The sequence below is a fragment of the Apodemus sylvaticus genome, chromosome 3 (genome assembly GCF_947179515.1).
Source record: "Apodemus sylvaticus chromosome 3, mApoSyl1.1, whole genome shotgun sequence".
NCBI lineage: Eukaryota > Metazoa > Chordata > Mammalia > Rodentia > Muridae > Apodemus > Apodemus sylvaticus.
The window spans coordinates 75,266,715-75,284,836 of NC_067474.1; the positions used below are offsets into that span (position 1 = coordinate 75,266,715).

General features: G+C 44.0%; 1 protein-coding gene across 1 annotated transcript; it reads right to left on the minus strand.

Annotated features, from left to right (window-relative positions):
* Positions 1–933: 933 nt before the first annotated feature.
* Positions 934–17,344, minus strand: Tnfsf15 (TNF superfamily member 15). The gene is made up of 4 exons (XM_052175510.1): positions 16,959–17,344; positions 6,122–6,164; positions 5,205–5,243; positions 934–1,849 (listed from the first exon to the last, which is right to left on the minus strand). The coding sequence occupies exons 1-4, from the start codon at positions 17,232–17,234 to the stop codon at positions 1,395–1,397; spliced, it is 813 nt and encodes a 270-aa protein (XP_052031470.1). The 5' UTR covers positions 17,235–17,344; the 3' UTR covers positions 934–1,394.
* Between the last annotated feature and the right edge of the window lie 778 nt (positions 17,345–18,122).

The following is an 18,122-nucleotide window of genomic DNA, read 5'->3' on the forward strand; positions in this document are numbered from 1 at the left end:
GTCTCTATCAGCTGGCTAGCCTGCCCTGGACAATGACAGAAACAACATTTTCAGGAGTGCTGCCTTTCAGGACTTGAAACTTTTCTTTAAAAAAAAATTTTTTTTTAATATATTTAGTTAGTTAGTTACGTGTGTGTATGCCATGGCATTTGTATGGGGGTTTGAAGATAACTTGTTGGAATCAGGTCTCTCCTTCCAGCTTTTGAGTTCTGGGAGGTCAAACCCGGGTTTTAGGTTAATGACAAGCAACTTTACTGACTGAACCATCTTGATGGTTGACTTGAAGTTATTCTTTAGAACACTTTGATCAGGAAGTATGTATTGAGAATTCATTTAGGTTTTAAGTAAAATTTGACTTTCTCTTCATGGTCCTGTGGGCAGAGTGCCCAGAGCACAGTAGGTACTCAAGAAACATGTTCTCACAACAATTAAAGTGTTCTATGTTCCATGTGCCTGTGGAATTCCCACTTGCACGTTTGGATACTAAAGGATGCAATCAGAAGAAAAGTGAACTTTCTCCTTCACAGCAGAAAACCAATTCCTTTTTGGAGAATATTTATGAGAAATACCAGTTCTTTTCTTTTTCCTTGTCTTCCTTTCTTCCTTTCTTCCTTTCTTCCTTTCTTCCTTCCTTCCTTCTTTCCTTTCTTTCTTTCCTTCCTTCCTTCCTTCTTTCTTTCTTTCTTTCTTTCTTTCTTTCTTTCTTTCTTTCTTTCTTTCTTTCTTTCTTTCTTTCTTTCTCTCTTTTTCTTTCTCTCTCTTTCTTTCTTTCTTTCTTTCTTTCTTTCTTTCTTTCTTTCTTTCTTTCTTTCTTTCTTTCTTTCTTTCTTTTTTCCTTCCTTCCTTCCTTCCTTTCTTTCTTTCTTTCTTTCTTTCTTTCTTTCTTTCTTTCTTTCTTTCTTTCTTTCTTTCTTTCTTTCTTTCTTTCTTTCTTAATTTTAGGTTAGGCACAAAAGAATGTGGAAATACAAATAAAGAACTTTTGCCTCTAGAGGAATTACATCATTTTCTCAGACTTTCTTTCTGTCCTTAGCTCTTGAACTGAAGTACATTTATCATCAGCTGTAACTGAACTGCTGGTTCAGAAAGGACTAGGACAGAGGGCACCATGGAAAGGTTCTGTTCCGAGATCAGAAGACTGTGCCATTGGATGATGGGTGCTTCAATTTTTAAAACCCAGCATGTCTCTATCAAACATGAGCTGTTCTGAGCTTTCCATTTATTTTTTTAGTCCATAAGGCATATAAAGATCAACTTTGGGTTCCTAAATTATATAGCTAAACCACTGTCCCCTATCCTTATCCATCTAAAGTCCCTGTTTATAGTTCCATATGAGCAAAATAAATTGGAAAGTAGGAGGCAGGAAGCCCCGTGGAATGATGGTTGTTTCTTCCTTATACCAAGAAGGCTCCAAAGAAAGTTTTATCTTCTTTTGTGTAATCCACCAAAGAGATGTCACTGACATTAACCATCAGCCTGTCGCCTTCTTCCAAGGAGAACATGGCCGCAAGGTAGATGGGCTGAAACCAGTTGCTGCTTATTTCACACATAGACTTGGTCCCTGTGAGTAGGTATTCAGGCACAGGGTAGCTGTCTGCTACCTTGTTGATAACCACGGTGATGGAGTCTGGCTTGTTTAGTCGTCTGCCCTGGCTGATGTCACCACACTCAGATGTGGTCCCTCGGAACGTGATCTGGGAATAGATGAAGTAGTCTCCTGACTCTGGGATCACCAGGAATTTGTTGGTGTAGTTCATCCGGTTCTTGGTGAAGGCCAACCCTAGGTCATGCTCCCACTGCAGAGCAGAGAGCTGATTATTCAGATGTGGTGCTGGAGTTTGCCTCAGAACTGCAAATACAGTAGAGAAGTTTAATCGTCACAGGTCAGAACCTGTGGTTTTGATACCTGGGATATCAGAATAAAGTCTTGTGCTATTTTTCTGTCCATTCCACCCCTCCCCCCACCATGTGTCTGTGTGTGTGTGTGTGTGTGTATGCATGCATGCATGTATGTGTGTTTATGTTGTATCTACACATGTGCATGCAAGTACACATGCATATGGAGGCCAGAGATAGAAGCTCTACATTATGAGATAGGGCTTTTCACTGAGCCTGGAATCTCCTTGAGGAGACTGGCTGGCTAGAAAGGTCTAGGGATCTGCGTATGTCTGTCCCACAAGTCTTAGGGACAGAGGCATGAGTGACTGTGCCAGGATTTCTGCTGATCCAAGCTTACATCCTCATGCTTGCACAGCAGGCACTGTACACTTGAGTAGTCTTCCAGCCCCTGCCTCCTGCACTCACTTTCCTTGGTGACCCTATGAGGTTAGCACTCTTTTAAAGTAGGAACTTTGGCATTCATGATAATTTAAGTTTGTGCCCTGGGACATGGTTGCTCATATTTGAATCACTAGAAAAGATTTTTCTCATGTACAAATTGTGTTTAATATGGGCATAGAGAAAATTTAGAACCCCCCCCCCCTTTTTTTTCTCTGTGTACCTGAAAGAATTTACTGCTAAGCTGGCTTACCCAGGATAAGGCTAAACAGCAGACCCTCTCAGTGCTCATTCCTGAAGCCATTTGTAGGTTGTGTCAATGCTTCATCATTTTACATGAGTTTAGCATTTTACCTTAGATTGGACTGTGTGCTAGAGGGCCTGGAAACAATCGTCCACCAGCATGGAATCTACAACTGTACTCTCCTCTCTCCCTCCCTCTAGAAATATTCCTTTTGCATAATATTTCATCTTACTAAATCTGTGTTTGTTTTTATTTGGCATGTCTTTCCTTTGAAAAAAGATAAATAATACTTGTGGGAAGAATTAAAAGAAGTGTAAAATTTGTGGCTATTAGGGAATACATTAATCTTTACTAGCCTTCATGTTTCAGAAAAGCTCTGTTCCAAAGGAAAGAAGGAGGAAGGAGAGAGGTAAGAGGGAGGAAGGAGAAGGAAGGAGAAAGAGAGAGAGGGAGAGAGGGAGAGAGAGAGAAGAGGAGGAGAGGGAGAGGGACAGGGACTGGAAGGAAAGAGAGATTCTGGAGTGGGGAGAGAGAGAAGAGGGAGAGGAAGAGGAAGAGGGAGAGGGACAGGGACAGGGACAGGGACAGGGAGAAAGAGCCCATAAGCTCCTGAGATGGAGAGTATTAGCACCAACCCTATCATTACATCACAGTGCTGTGGTCCAATGTCACAAAACAGGCAGTAATCAATAATTTATTACCTGGGGACTTGTTGGGACCAGAAACTCAGAACATTTTGGCAATTCTTCTCCTGTCCTGACAGGGCCAAATATAAGTCAATACAAATAGACTTGTGAAATGAAAGGAAGCTGGGCTTTGGGCCACTTGGGCCTAGTACCAACTCTGTTTCTGCACCATGCATAGCTCTTTGCATAGCTCTTTCATCATCTGTGCAGATTGTTTTCCTCCTATGTACCTCAGAGTCCCATCTGGAAGCTGAAGATATAGTTCTTTAGAGCCTTGTTTTGAAGATTAAGTGGGAAGAAAAATGTGAGTATTTTATAGATTGTCATGAACTAGGTACAGTTGGGATAATTTTTCCTGTTCAAATAAAGCAGCATGTTCATTTAGACAGATTAAAGAGTAAGCTTATGTCATTTTTATGTTTTATATGTTCTTATGCTTGCATCACTCCTAAATATACATTATATAAAACATATTAGCCAATGCTTTATGAAGTACGCCTGTAGTTAAAAAATAAATAGAACCAAACTTGATTCAAACCACTGATGTCAAATAGGATAATTTGCAACCAGGTTATTTTTAGTGGCAACAAAACATCTTAATTCCCTATAACTACTTTGGAAACTCACAGAGCTCACCATTATGTGTACTGACACTACAGTTTGGGGATAGCTTCTGTTTTAAGGAATAATTCAACAACTTGTGGATCCAATGGGTGACCAGACACCTAGATCCTGGACTTTCTAATAGATTCTCAAATAGATTTCTCAACCTATGGGATGTGACCGTTGGAAACCACATATTTCCAATGGTCTTAGGAACAGAGGCATATCTCAGTAGCAAAACTACAGTTATGAAATAGCAACAAAAATAATTTCATGCTTGAGAATTGCCATGACATGAGGAACTGTAATAAAGGGTCACCGCACTAGGAAGGTTGAGAACCAATGCAATCTAAGGTATCGTTACCTGCTGACTTGGTCTAGGCTATCTGTTGTAAGCTTGGCACATGTCCTGAATTGGTGTGGAATTCTCTAGTCTCTACATTAAATGGCTCTCGGAAAGCTCTGGGGCTTCCATGTAGACACCTTTATTAGTCACATCTGGTTGTCTCCATCTCTTGACTGTGGTTGATGCAGTGATTGATGTGTGTTCTCAGATGATGGATGGATAAACCAGTCCTACTATGTCTGTGGAGAGGCAAGCCCTATTGCACTGAATGCAATAAGCTGAGTTCTCTCAGCAGCATTTGGGGTTGAGATAGGAAGCATGTTGCTTGATTTGAATTTTCCCCACTGCCTACCCATCTGACTTGCAACATGCAAATCGGTGTCTGAGCCTGAGTTTTCTCAATGTCTTTTCATGTGTGTATGTGGCGAATGTGGTGTGTGTAGGTGTGCGTGTTTAGTTGTATGTGTCCCATGTGAAAACCAGAAGTTGACACCTAGTATCATAATCTGTTGCTTTCCACCTTATTTTTTGAGACAGATCTCACTGGACCTGGAGCTTACTACTTCAGCTAGCCTGGCTCTCCAGAGAGCTTCTGGGATCTGACTGACTGTGCACCATAGACACAGAGCAGCATGTCTGGCTTTTTACATGGGTGTTAGGGATCTGGACTCAGGTTCTTAAATAATAAGCACCTCACTTCCTGAGCTACCTCTCCAGTCCCTTCAAGTCAGTCCAGAGATCTTTCATCTGTTATGAGAGCAAGAATTACTTGAGGCCCCAAGATGGAGGAAAGCCACTTGTGGATGGCTGAGTGTGAACATGCCACAGGAAAGCAGGAGGGACAGGCAGAATGCTGACTGCAGTGGAGAGGGCGCCCACAAGTCATGGGCCCTTGGATCTAACACAGGGAAGAAATTATTCAAAATCCTTGATTGTCAGTTCTCTTGCCGGTTTAAAGCCATCACAGCGAGTTTTGGTAAATATAGTGAAAAAAAAAATCTCTCCGATCCATGAACGATGGTGTTTAAGGAAGTAAAGGAAGGCTTACTTGTCAGGTGTGCTTTCGGCTTGTCTCTGGAAGGTGTGTCTGTAACCAAAGGACAAATATGTTTTGATCAATGGGTAACAGACTAAAGATAGAATCTTCAATAGCAAAGGAACATCAATCCTACTCATTGTGGTTCAGTTTCATGCCTTGTGAGCTTTGGATTGGTGCATGGTATCTGTAGGACACTCCATGGGGAAGTAGGAGACTCTGGAGTAAGAGTCTTAGGTGTAAAGGACTGGGCAATTTACCTAGCTTGAACTCTGTTCTCCTATCTCTAAGATGGGCACAGTGATTTTTACCTTGAATGTTATATCCACATGGTTCTTGGTTCTTAGGACCAAATAAACCCTGGCTCATCGCTTCATATTCTAGGTGATTCTTTGAGGGCCAGATAATCTTTTAGATTCTTTTTGGTTCTTTTACCATATCCGTTGGGGAGTGGCTAACTCCTCAGTGGCTGACACAACAGAGAAGGGCTGTGGAGTGAATAGGACCCACTCTGTGACTCTATGACCTTGACAGATCCTTTCCCATTTCTGTGCCCTTTTTCTCATTAGTCTTGAGAAGGACCTTATCATTAAAGTTAAACATGTTCTATAGTGATAAAAATGGTGTTGACTATAAACAGCAAAATCTTCATCTACACTCATCTTGCCAGAAAGGATAACCACTGTCAGAGGTGAATGACTGTAGACAGCTGGAATGACCTGTCTGAAGGCCACATTGCCTAGCATGTCCCTGAACTGCACTGTTTTGCCTTCTTAGCAATGGGGGAGGAGACTCAACTATTCTCAAGGTCTGTCTACATCCCTTGGCTTGGCAACTTGGCATTTATAGACCCACCTCCAATACATGCACACTAAAACTGTCAGCAATGTCATTATCCCCAAGAAAAGACATCAAAAATGAACACTTACAAACTGGTTGTGGTGAAGGTTCAGACCTCTGTTCTGTTATAGCCTGTTGAGAAAAAGTACAGTTCAGTCTATTTACAGTCCTTCTTAAATCAAAAACCCACATAGCTACCCATAAGACTTTGCTGCTGTCTAAGTCTTGGTCCTCTGCCGGGAGGGGAACAGCGTTTGAGTATCTCGGTTGGTGGGAATCTTGCCTCTTAGCTCTGTACTCCTTTTTTAGAGACCCCCATGGCCTTCCTTTCTCCTGTCTTTATCTCTTAGCTTGAGAGCTTTTCCTGCTGCATCTGAGATTTCTGTATCCTATCATTGCTCGTAGTAAACAAACTGAAAGTTTATTTTTCCCACACTATTTTGAAGGTTGGAACTATTCTTGTTATTGGCATATACTGATTGTGCATCTTGAAGGATTTCGTGAAGACTGTCTCAGTCCACTATATCATATACTCTGACCATATTCATCCTCTCATATTCTCTTCTGCTCCTCTTTCCCCCCCAGCTACACTACCCCTGCCCCCGCAAGTTATTCCTGCTTTTAATTCTATGAAATCCACCTTTCTACAGCTGTATCTATATCATCTGTATCTATTTCTCTCTATGAATTATTTGTATATGACTGTGGATCTGCACATGAAAGGAAACACACAATATTTGTTGCTCTGAGTCTTAAGAAATGATTCAGACAAAGAAATGATGACTACCTTCCCTTCCCACCAGCTTTGCAATCTTATTTATTTTCACAGAACACATGAAGAATTCTCCCACTATCACAACCCTAATTCCTGAGTCACTTCAGATTTCCCATGATAGAAGAAAAGCAAATGCCTTGGTACCAGATAAACGTGCATTTGGATTGTGGTTCTATTCTTTGTCAATGGTGAGATCTTGTGAAAGACACCCTTTTCTCTGAGTTTAGCATATCCACTGGATTTACTAACACCCCAAACCTAAGTGACTTGCAGAGTTGAGGTGAAGATCAAATAAGAAAATGCTCCAGTCAGTTCAAAGGACATGTGAAAATACAAGAACTAGCATTCACAGGCCTGAGCACAAGACTCAGGAGCAAGGCAGGTTCCCAGCTTACTAACAATCACATCATCTTTTCACACACTTGCACACCTTTGCAAGACAGCTCTCTGACTTGGATCTTGTAATTACACAGCCTTCATTAACAGATTATTTCCTACTACCATGGACACCTCATCTTTGTCTGCAACTTAAAATCTACATGTGCACAGCATGTGTGTGTGTGTGTGTGTGTATGTATGTGTGTGTGTGCTTTTGTCTGAGGGGGTGTAACTGTTTGAGTGCAAGGAAGCAGGCTTCAACACAGGAGAGTGTGCACCAAGATGTCCAAGCCCTGCCTCCTGCTCTTTGGGCCCTCCTGCAGCTGCTTGGCAGACCTTCATGCCTTTGGTTTCTTCCTTTTGTCTATTTTACAGCTTCTCTCTAGAGGGATAACTAGAGAGGATTCTATTATGGCCAAGATTCTATTGTGCTCATAATGCTGTGGTGGCTCCTCATGCCTTTCACAATATAGTTCTATATTTTTAAAAAAATTACATTTTTATTTATTTTATGTATGTGTATATGTACACAGTGCATGTGTGGAGGTCTGAGGGCAACTTGTGCTAGGTCTGTTTTTTACTTTCACTATGGGGGTCCTAAGGCGAGCTCCTTTACCTACTGAGCCCTCCCACTGCTCCACAGTTCTATCTTATCCTGAGATCTCATTGGTCACCTCTCTTGTTACCAACTGTTTGTTCTTTTCTGTTGTCCATGTTTCCAGCTGTGAAAGGAAACCACAGTGTTCCTCAGTCAATAGATTTAGAAGTACGAAGAGTGTGGTTGTCACTTATTTGTGCTGACAAAAACTCTATAGTAGATTCTATCCATATCCCCGTAGTAACAGTGGGGCTCAAAGAATGTCCTCCATTCTACATGTTGGGGAATAGCATGCTAACTATGGTCAGGTGACTCCAAAATCTGAAGATTGAAATTCTGCCCTTGAAGCTTATGGACAAGCATCTGATGCAGAAGACATGACAGTTAGCATGATGATAGCGGGGGTGAGCTCAAGGTTCATTAAACGGATGACTGATCCACAACTGTAGGGACCAGTGGAAATCAGTCTGAGCAGAGGCTTACACGTCCTGTATATGTTAGTCAGGTGATGAGGGTTGAAGAGCTAGTTGCACTGGAGAAGACTAACAGCATGAACAAGAAGAGGGAGGCCAGTTGCACATGGGGACAGCTGGAAAAGGCAAGGCTAGGAAATGAAGACACTATAGATATTCATCCAGCATCTTTGAAAAGTCAAACCATTTGCTGGCACAAACTGTCCCACATGAATAATTTTGCTGGCTTGAGGGACAGAGATATATTTTCAGAAGTGGCTTGATTTCTCTCTGGTGCCTGATTTGCTACAGAGATAATAATTTCGTTGGTTATTTGGTGAGGCAGAAAGTGGGAAGTGGGGTACTCAAAGACAGTTGGGGAGATCTTGGTCGCATCTCCTCATGGTAAAGGAAGGTATAGCTGCCTTAGTTGGACTTCTCTTGCTTCATTTACTGCTCTGCTGAGAAACCACATCATTCATCCTGCTTATGTTGGGCTGAATGGACACTCAGCAAACGTTTTGGGGCATTCCTTTTTGACTAAGAATTCCAGGGCTGTGAGCTCATCCCTGGGCCATGCACACAGGTTCCTGATGGGTTTCTTGGGTTTTTATTACTTAGATATTTTATTACATTTTATTTTTATATATGGTTGGGATGCATGGGTTTTAGTGGTTCAGACTGCCACTAGATATGGAGGCTGAGCTAGTTCCCTGTTGGAAGGTATTGAAGAACATACCACTCCCAGAACCTGAAGGAAAACAGTGAGCTGGGACTCTGTTTTCCTTTCCTTCACTGGTTTTTAAAGTAATGACTGCCACAGAGGGGAAGCTACTGTGATAGAGCACAGTAGTAGATGAGGTGTGAAGGGGCGGGACAGTAGCTTGTCTAGGGAAAGGTTCAGGAACCAAACTGTCCTGCTGCCTATGCTCCAGATGGTCACTGCAACACCAGGGCAATTAGATGTCCTTCCTGTTCTCTAGGCGGGGTTCCTCTGAACACTTCTAGACGACTCTGGGGTCCTGGAGAGATGAAATTTCCCAAATGGGTTCTATATGTCTCCAAATCTAAATGGCCCCTGGCCCCAGGCCACATCTCAAGAATTGGACATTTCCCCTTAACATGACCATGGGCTGAGAATCAGAGCCCAATTCTATTTCTTGGGAGGATAATGTTTTTCTCTCTGTAGGAGAATTTGCTAGGCACAGTGTCTGTTTTGCCCTTACCACTTTATTCCCAGTATGCCCGGAAGTGCCTCTGTTTATACTAAAGTGTCAGTCTGCAAAATTTGAAGATTCTCTGACCCCAGGAAGTCAGAGAAGAGTGGGTAATGGGGCAAAGCTTGGATTCAATGACTTTAGCTAGGGTTTCACAACTCAAAAATCTAGGAGCCAGGTATTTTTGGATAGATTAGAACGTTTTGAACCTGGAGAGAATGCTCAGCAGTTAAGAGCACCTGTTGGTATTGCAAATGACCCAGGTTCAGTTCCCAGCACTCACATGGTAGCATGTATAGGTATAGTTTTAGGAGATTTGATGTTTTTTTTTTACCTTCCTGGGTACCAGATATGCATTTGGTACACATGCACACATACCACCAAAACACTTGTATGCGTAAATAAAATAAGCAAATCATCATCAGTATCATCATCATCAACAACAACAAGCAAACAATATCTTAACAACTTAAAGCTAAGCAACGACAGCCTGTTAGTACCACAGTTTCCGAAGTTTCCCCAAAGGTCTGTGTGGAACACAGCTGAGCCTCTGAAAATGTTTATTGAGAATTAAAAGGGATGTCCAGAAACCAAGTCAGAAGAAACACAAAACAAAATGCTAACGGGCACACTCATGATCATACATCTTTTGGGACAGTAGGGCGTCCAGGACATACAGCACTGAAAGATAATGGGTGCCTCCTCCTCCTTCCTCCCTTAATTCTTGCAGGTTGTAACTCTTACATTATTCTATGAATTTCTTTCTTTCTTTCATTGCTTGATTTTTTTTTTTTTTGGCATGTTGACTAGTAGTGACCCCTGGCCTCAGACTGACTGTGTTCTTTGCTTTACATATTTCTTGACTGAATCTTCTTTATCCAACTGGTCAGAAAAAAGGGTCAGGTGAAGGAGGATCCACTCAGCCATATGCTCCTGCATGCTGGGCTCTGTGCTGGGCCCTGGTGTGTGAGCATTTTAATACCTGTGCAAGCTGACATCACCCCAGGTATTTGAAGGCCGTAAGAAAGTACTGACAATCAACGGTAGGGATCTGAACCTTTGGAGCAAATTCAGACTCTGACGCACAAACCAGGATCCTGATAAGCATTATCAGGGAACACAACATAAACAAGTTAGCAGTGAGCTGGCCTTTGAGATTTCCTGGCATTCCCCCAGAAAAATCCCTGTGAGTGTTTATTAATTAATGATCCACTTAGCCTTCCCTCCCACTTCTGGAGTCACCTGCTCGATCTATTCTGTTCACAAACAGGAAATTATATTCATTTCTTGCTGTCATAAACGCTGCAATTGAAAAGACATTTGTGTGGATGGAGCTGGAGAACATCATACTAAGTGAGGTAACCTAGTCTCAAAAGATCAATCATGGTATGCACTCACTGATAAGTGGATATTAGCCTAGAAACTTGGAATACCCAAGACATAATCCACATAATAAATGATGTCCAAAAAGAACGGAGGAGTGGCCCCTGGTTCTGGAAAGACTCAGTGCAACAGTATAGGGGAATTTCAGAACAGGGAAGTGGGAAGGAGTAGATGGAGGAACAGGGGGAGGGAAGAGGGCTTATGGGACTTGTGGGGAGTGGGGACCCAGAAAAGGGGAAATCATTTGATATGTAAATAAGGAATATATTGAATAAAAAAAAAGAAAAAAAAAGAAAAGACATTTGTGTTTTATGATTCACAACACTTCCCTCCATGCCCGACTAAGGAAAATCACTCTATCTAAGGCTTCCTTTCCTCTGTATTCTCACAAGGATAAATACAACTGGAAATGGCTTCTGTTGAGGTCATTTCATTGCATCATCCTCTGCATCGGCCTGGACCACGGTTGGTATATATTTGATCTGGCACAGAGCAAAGAGTCAGGAGTTTTGCAGCAGAGTGAATTTGGAATTTCCAACTTTGTGTTTTCTTGACTCCTGATTCCGGCACAGTAGCTGGCCTCAGTGATTCTTTCCTGGCAGGCCTATCCTTCTGGCTCAGAGAAACCATACTTAAAGTTGATATCAATCCATTACATTTCTCTCTTTCTCTGGGCCCAAGGAATCCTCTTAGACTGCAGTGCCTGCACCTTCCATTCTAGGGTTTTGTAGTTTTGGCTGTAAACAGAAGTTACCATTGAATCTGTTTTATGAGAAACAGAAGATTTTAGATTCTTTTAGGAGTCTGGGGTGACTTTATTCCTTCTGCAAACAGACATGGTATAGGCATCATGGGTCCATAGTTTTCTTCTGGAATCTGCCTTTTCAGAACACAAATATGGAGAGGAAGCAGAATGGACCAGTGTCCACTTCAAATCCTCAGCTTGCTGCTGCTGTCTGTGGCTGGCTGGCATGAGGTTCAGGCTGGGAGACAACTTTACACAGTACTAGCGCTGTGGCGTCTGGCACTCTGAGGTGGTTGGGTGAGGACATGGGAGTTTGCCAAACTAGAATGGTGCTTGCTGTAGTGCAGGCTTGCCCGAGGGAGTGACAGCTAGGCTCAGGAAGTGAAGGGTTCGTGCTGCGGCCCTGACCAGCTAGGATGCACCTCCTTGGGCACCTTGCTTTCTTGTTCTGCCTTTGAACCTCCACTGTCTTCCCTGTCAGCTGCTCACAACCTAACTTTTGGGGATAAGCTACTCGTCCACGTGGGTCTTCCTTGGGTTATAGCAGGGGGGCTCCGCTGTGGGAGCAACATGCACACAGCTCAGTTGTTTGTGTCTTGTATACAATGCTGAGGATCATGTTGTTGTTTCCCTTCAGAACAGGAATAACAACTTGGGCAAGATAAGAGGCCGGCCCAAGGTGGAGTGGGTGGGTAGGGAAATCCTCTGGGCGGCATCCCTATTTTGCCTATAACTTTCTGGATGTCTTGCAGAATTTCTACTCTAGTCCCAAGAAGAAAGCACATTCATTCCCTCATTTTATAGATAGAGTCTGAGGCCCAGGGAAGGCTGATCTACTGCCCAGCACTCCGTTCCATGCAGAAAACACAAGTGAATGTCTTTGCAAGTTACCACTGGGTATCTTTCCAAGTGGAAATGGAGTTAGCATTTACTGATCATTTACTGCATTCCAGACCTTCCTGGGGTGTGGGCTAAGGGAATGAGGTAGGGGAGGGAGTACAGGAAACAGCAGAGTCTTGCAGAGCTTTTGAGAAGGGTGGAGAAGTGAGATTAAAGGGTCCTGAGGAGAATGTGGGGAGAGTCTGTGAGGGGTGTACAGATGCAACAGGAGTGCTGCACTGAACAGGAAGCCCTAGCACACAGTAGGGAGACATACTGTACAGGATTCAGTAACATTCTATGCCTTGTGTGCAGCTAAGAGGATTCAGTGTCCTGAGCCAGGGTGGGGTGCAGTTGGGGTAGAAACAAAGACCTGCCTTTAGGGTGCCAGTTTCAGAGGGTCAAGGGCACCTGTTCTGGAGCAGTGACAACTATTGGGGACCCTGGAGGAGACCTGAACCATGGTCAAATGCTTTCCATAAAAAGAGTAGTTTCAGGGAAGAGGTTGTGGTGCTAGGGCAAGATTGGAGCGCACAAGGGGGCACAGAGACACTCATAACTTAAGAAAAGCTGCACAGAGCTCAAACCTATTCTCTGGCCTGCGATGGCAAATTCCATAGTACGCAGGGAAGTTGTGCTCTGTGAAGTAATCTCGCTGAGCTGGGGATTTCCCTGGCCAGCATGATGTAAGCACTGTTCTTGGCTAATCCCCACCAAGGGGAGACACCTCGAATACCGTATTGCCTGCATTTCATACATAAGCAAGCAGACACCAAGGGAAGGGAGGTGGCCTACTAACCAGGCCAGTCTAGAATTCAGACTGGGGTTGAGATTTCAACTCATGACCTGTGGCCTCGCTGAAATGCAGATCATGCTTGTGCCTTCCACAGATCCGAAGATCCGAAAACACTATATTACATTTATCTTTTTCTTAAATGGTGGGACACGTACATTTTGTTCAAGGAATGTCTGCAAGCACTTCTTTCCTTCCCTGATGGTGGCCCAGCCTCCCATATCCCCTCCTTTGGGTTTTCACAGAAGCACCAATTTCTCAGCTCTTCATGGGATACTCCATGTGTTTATAAATGCCTATACATAGATGAACTATCAAAAACAAGTGTGTGCTATTATGTGTATGTATGCCTAGGGCCACTTGGCTCTTTACACTGAATCTGTAGATGCTGGGCTGTATCTACCTGACCATATTAAACTGCAATCTCTTTGTGCTGCTAAGCAGATTGTCTGTGATGCGCATCACGTCTCAGTTTCAGGATTGTTCAGTAATAGAATATAAGTCTTTGTTTCCCTTCTGGCTTTCCTGAGAGAGAGGTCTTCAGGGTTGGGAGACAATTTTGTTTTCAATTATATTTCCTCAGCCTAAGGGTGCCAGGCCACCTCTCTGATTCATCCCCCCACCACCCCGCAGTTCTAATTTCCTGCTGAGCTATGTGTCCTAGGTGGGTGGGTGATTCTGAGAGTGCTGTAGTAGGTTTGGACTGTGAAACTCCTCACTGGGCTGACATGGAGCTACTGGTAGTGGCCTTGACTATCCTCCAGGGCATTGCTGAAAGTTTTCTTCTTGTGATGTGATATCTAGAACCTACTGCAGTGTGGATGGGCATTGTGACCTGAAGGCAGAGCAGGGGGCTCAGGTTGTCTGGTTTTAAGCTTTGATCTGCCTCTGACTAGAGGTACAGGCTTAGGTAAGTATCTTCATCCCCCACTCCCATTCAATTTTCCTATCTGCAAAACAAAGGAATGGCTTACTTTTAAATCAAATGTAGTCTTTGACAGAGACCTCTGGAACAGCCTTTATTTCACAGCTGTGTCTCTGGACTCTTGCATAAAGCCTTCTTGGGGCCATTTTACCCCTGCTCCATGGCCAGGGAGGTGAGGGAACACCAGGACTTCCACAGCTCCTTTTTCAGTGTCCTGCATCAACCGAAGCCTCTTGAGGCTCAGGGTCATGTTTCCCTGGTGGTTGTCCGATGCCAATCATATCTCAGGATCCCAGGGCATGTGGTTTAGCCACATTCCAGACATACAAAATGTTCCTGCACGTGTCTCATTAATAATGTCAGCATGCTGACAGAGACACCCTCTTTGGCAGAAAAGGAAACAGCTCAAAGACATGAAACCAGCAGCCTGTTTGTCACTTGGCCAAAACTGGCTGAGCCAACCTTTAACCCAGTTTGCCCTCCTTGGATCTTATATTCTGCCCTCTCCTCTGAGTCAGTAATTCTCTTTCAGGAACCCCCAGTTCCATCTCTGCCTTCTCAGAGTGGCTCCTTCTTGGTGAGGCTAGCCTCTTAGCATGAGCGCTGCCTGGCTTCTTTGAGCCATGACTTTTGCTTGAGTCTGGTGATTGGGATCAAAAGTCTGGAGGGGAAACCGATCAGTGATTCCTGTCCCCTCTGCTGGCACTTTTCTCTGTCCAAACTTTTGCATCCTCCAGTGAGGCCCTTTCTGAGGGTTAGTACCCTACAAAATCCAAAATAGTGCTTCTCCAAATTCCTCATGCTGCGGTCTCATCTTGCGGTGACCCCACCACCACCACCATGAAAATATTTCGTAGCTACTTCATAACAGAAACTTTGCTACTGTTACAAATCATAATGTAAATATCTACTATGCAGGCTGATATGCTACCACTCTGCAGGTTGTGACGCACAGATTGAGAGTTGCTGTTCTAAAACTCCTTTCACCCAGTCCCAAGGAATTGGTGGTAGCAGCTTCTCAGGCCACTGACCCTGAATGTTTCCAGCTGTTCTGTGTTCCTCCTGTCTGTGCATCTCAGTGAACAGGCCCCCTTTAAGCCCCTACAAGCTGTTTCATAAATATTTTTCTGTCTTATGAACTTGCCTCGAGTGGCCAGCTGCCTCTCTTCAGGACCTGGGTCTCTCCAGGCTCCGCAGCCTCAGGTCCTTTGCTTTCTGTTTAGATGCTGAGATGTCTTGTAGTCTGCTTAAGCAACAGCCTCAAGCATCCCTGTGTGTATCTCCTCCAGGGAGATGGCTTTCTTCATGGTGGGATGGGGGTATTAAGTATTACTGTGGCTCATACCTAAAGCATCTGAGTTGGGATTTTGAGGAGGGGACTTTAGGGTGTTGTGGCTTTTGATGACACCCTGTTCCTTCTTTATGGGTCTTCCTGTTGTGTCATTTCCCTCTAGATGGTACCTAGATGGCCTTCTCTGGCTTCTGCCAACATGGGGTTTTCGAACAGCATCCTGAGTAATAGGATCGATCCTATTGTATGTCAGGGATCCATCCCTTCAGAGTCCAAGGAGGCGCAGGTTGCTGGAGGCCACTTAATAATACTGTGTTCAAGAATGGCTATCTCCATGTGAGTTGAGAATTCCCTGAAGTGCCTCAGTCTGGTGTGTGTGTGTGTGTGTGTTTCCTGGGGTCAGAGCCTGACTTCCTAATCCTAATCGCCTCCAGGTCCCTTCTAACATAAGCAGCCTTCCTGGTCTCTGTGCACATGTCTACATTTTATAAACCATGACACGTGGCTGCCTGAATCAATGTTTGTTGACTCTGGTGGAGTGACAGGAGTTACACATTAGCCACAGAGTGGAAATTGCCCAGGATTCATTAGAGACCAGGTTTCTAATTTGGCTGCCTATTTTTGCTTTTAGTTCTTAATCTTTGGGACTAAAATGGAATCAGTCACTCCAGACCATGCCAGATATTTTCCCCTAAGGAATATTCTTTAAATAACACACTTTGACCTTTCAGATTCTTCCCAGGTTTCCCCAGCCCTGGCTTTGTCACCTCCTGGACACTGGTCCTCTTATTCTCTGAGTTTCGCCCTTGCACCCCTGTGGTAGCTAAGCTTCTTTATAGCCCCAGCAAAATCCCAGAGTCAGTAGGTTCTTAGTTAAGCACTGCAAACTATTTCTAAACCCAAGAAGAGGAATTGGTTAAATAAATTTTATCACACGCATATGAGAGCATAATATGGTCACCCATACACCATGCTGCCATGGGGTCATTGCCATAGAAACAATTTCATACTATGCAGAAATCTCAGAATAACCCTCCATTATAACTAAAAAGGAATCACATACTTTAGTTCATTACTAGCTTAATCTATGGATTTCTGACTAAGGCCTTTTCTTCATTTCCTTGTCTCTGATTTCTGTTACTTTCCCCTCAGTAGTCATGCATTATGTAATTTAATTAAAGAGCTTTTTGTTTAAGGAAAAGGAATGTTTTCCAAAGTATTGGAAGCACTCTAATTGTAATGATCTTAAAAAAAAAGTATATGGAGTGTGAAGTTCTTCTTGCATAACCATGAGATGAAACAATTCAATTCCCTGGAAATGCAGAGTTAAGAACCAGATGGGACCTTTCCACCTCTCACCCTCCCAGTCTGTATTTGCTTTGGACAGGGGGGCCACCAGTGCTACCCATGAGCAGTTCTGTCCCAAGCTGGAATACCTGGCTGCCTGCAGAGAGACCACTGATTCTCTAGGTAGGAGAATGCTCACTTACCGGAAACATACAGTCTTTCCCCGGGACCCGGAGCTGGCCAGTCATCAGGAGGGCGCTAAGTCCTGCGAGCATGGGAAGTGACAGCAGGCAGCAGGTGAGAGCCAAGCAGGCTCTGCTCCTGGCAGCTAGCCCGGCCCTGGCCTCTGGCCTGTGCCTGCAGCCCTCAGGCAGCATTTCCACTGTGGATGCTTCTCCGAAGCCCAGCCCCAGCTCCTCTGCCATGCTTCTGCTGTCTTGGAGATACTTCTGATTCCTTCTGACCAGAGAGCCCCCCATTAAATAAGAGAGCAGCTGTCACGCTGTGTGAGTTACTGCCTGTCCTCTCCTCCCTTTTTTATTCTCCCCTCCCCCTGACAATCCTCTGCAGTCCGCCCTGCCCGGCTAGGGAATGCACCGCCTACAACAGAAACCAAGTTTGGTTTAAGAAAAAAAAAAAAGAAGAAGGAGAAGGAGAAAGCTTTCCCAAGCATATTTATATACAGTATGCTCATGTGCTCTTTCCTTCATCTGCAGAAGGAAGTCAGGAAAGTCCCTGGAGGAGGAGATCAAGAATGCATCTAGTCAATGGGTGGGGCAAATTAAAACGTACCTGCTCCCTGCCCTGGACTGCAGCCAGCTGAGCTGGTCTGGGGAGTATGTTCCTTCTGGAAGTGAAAGTGAGGGACTAGGAGGTATGTGGCTTGCAACAGGAAATGGAAATCACGTTTACACCAGCCCTTTGCCAAGTGCCCCAAAGCCTCTTGCTCTAATAGCACCGACCTGTCATTGCATACATGGAAGCACTGACTGTCGGAAAGGTACCTGCCCTTTCTTCCCTTAGGTCACTCTGGAAGTAAGAGAACAGATGCCCATTCTAAGTTAAGATTAGACATGGGCATTGCCTGCGAAACATAAGGCTATTTCTAACCTCAGTTCCATCAGAGAGTATCCAGTTGTGGTCGTAGTTAGAAGTGACTGTCAGAGAGATAAGGACATGGGCTTCTGTGCTCCTTTGTTCCAAAGTTACCTTAATGCCTCTGGATTACCTTGCCTATGTTGACTGTGGATGGCAGAGGGGCACGGCAGCTGATTAAGGGCTAGCATTCACTAAACACTCACTTTTAACTCAATGCTGGAAGTTAACTGTATCAGTCAACTTAGTTCATCCTGAGACAACTGCTTTTC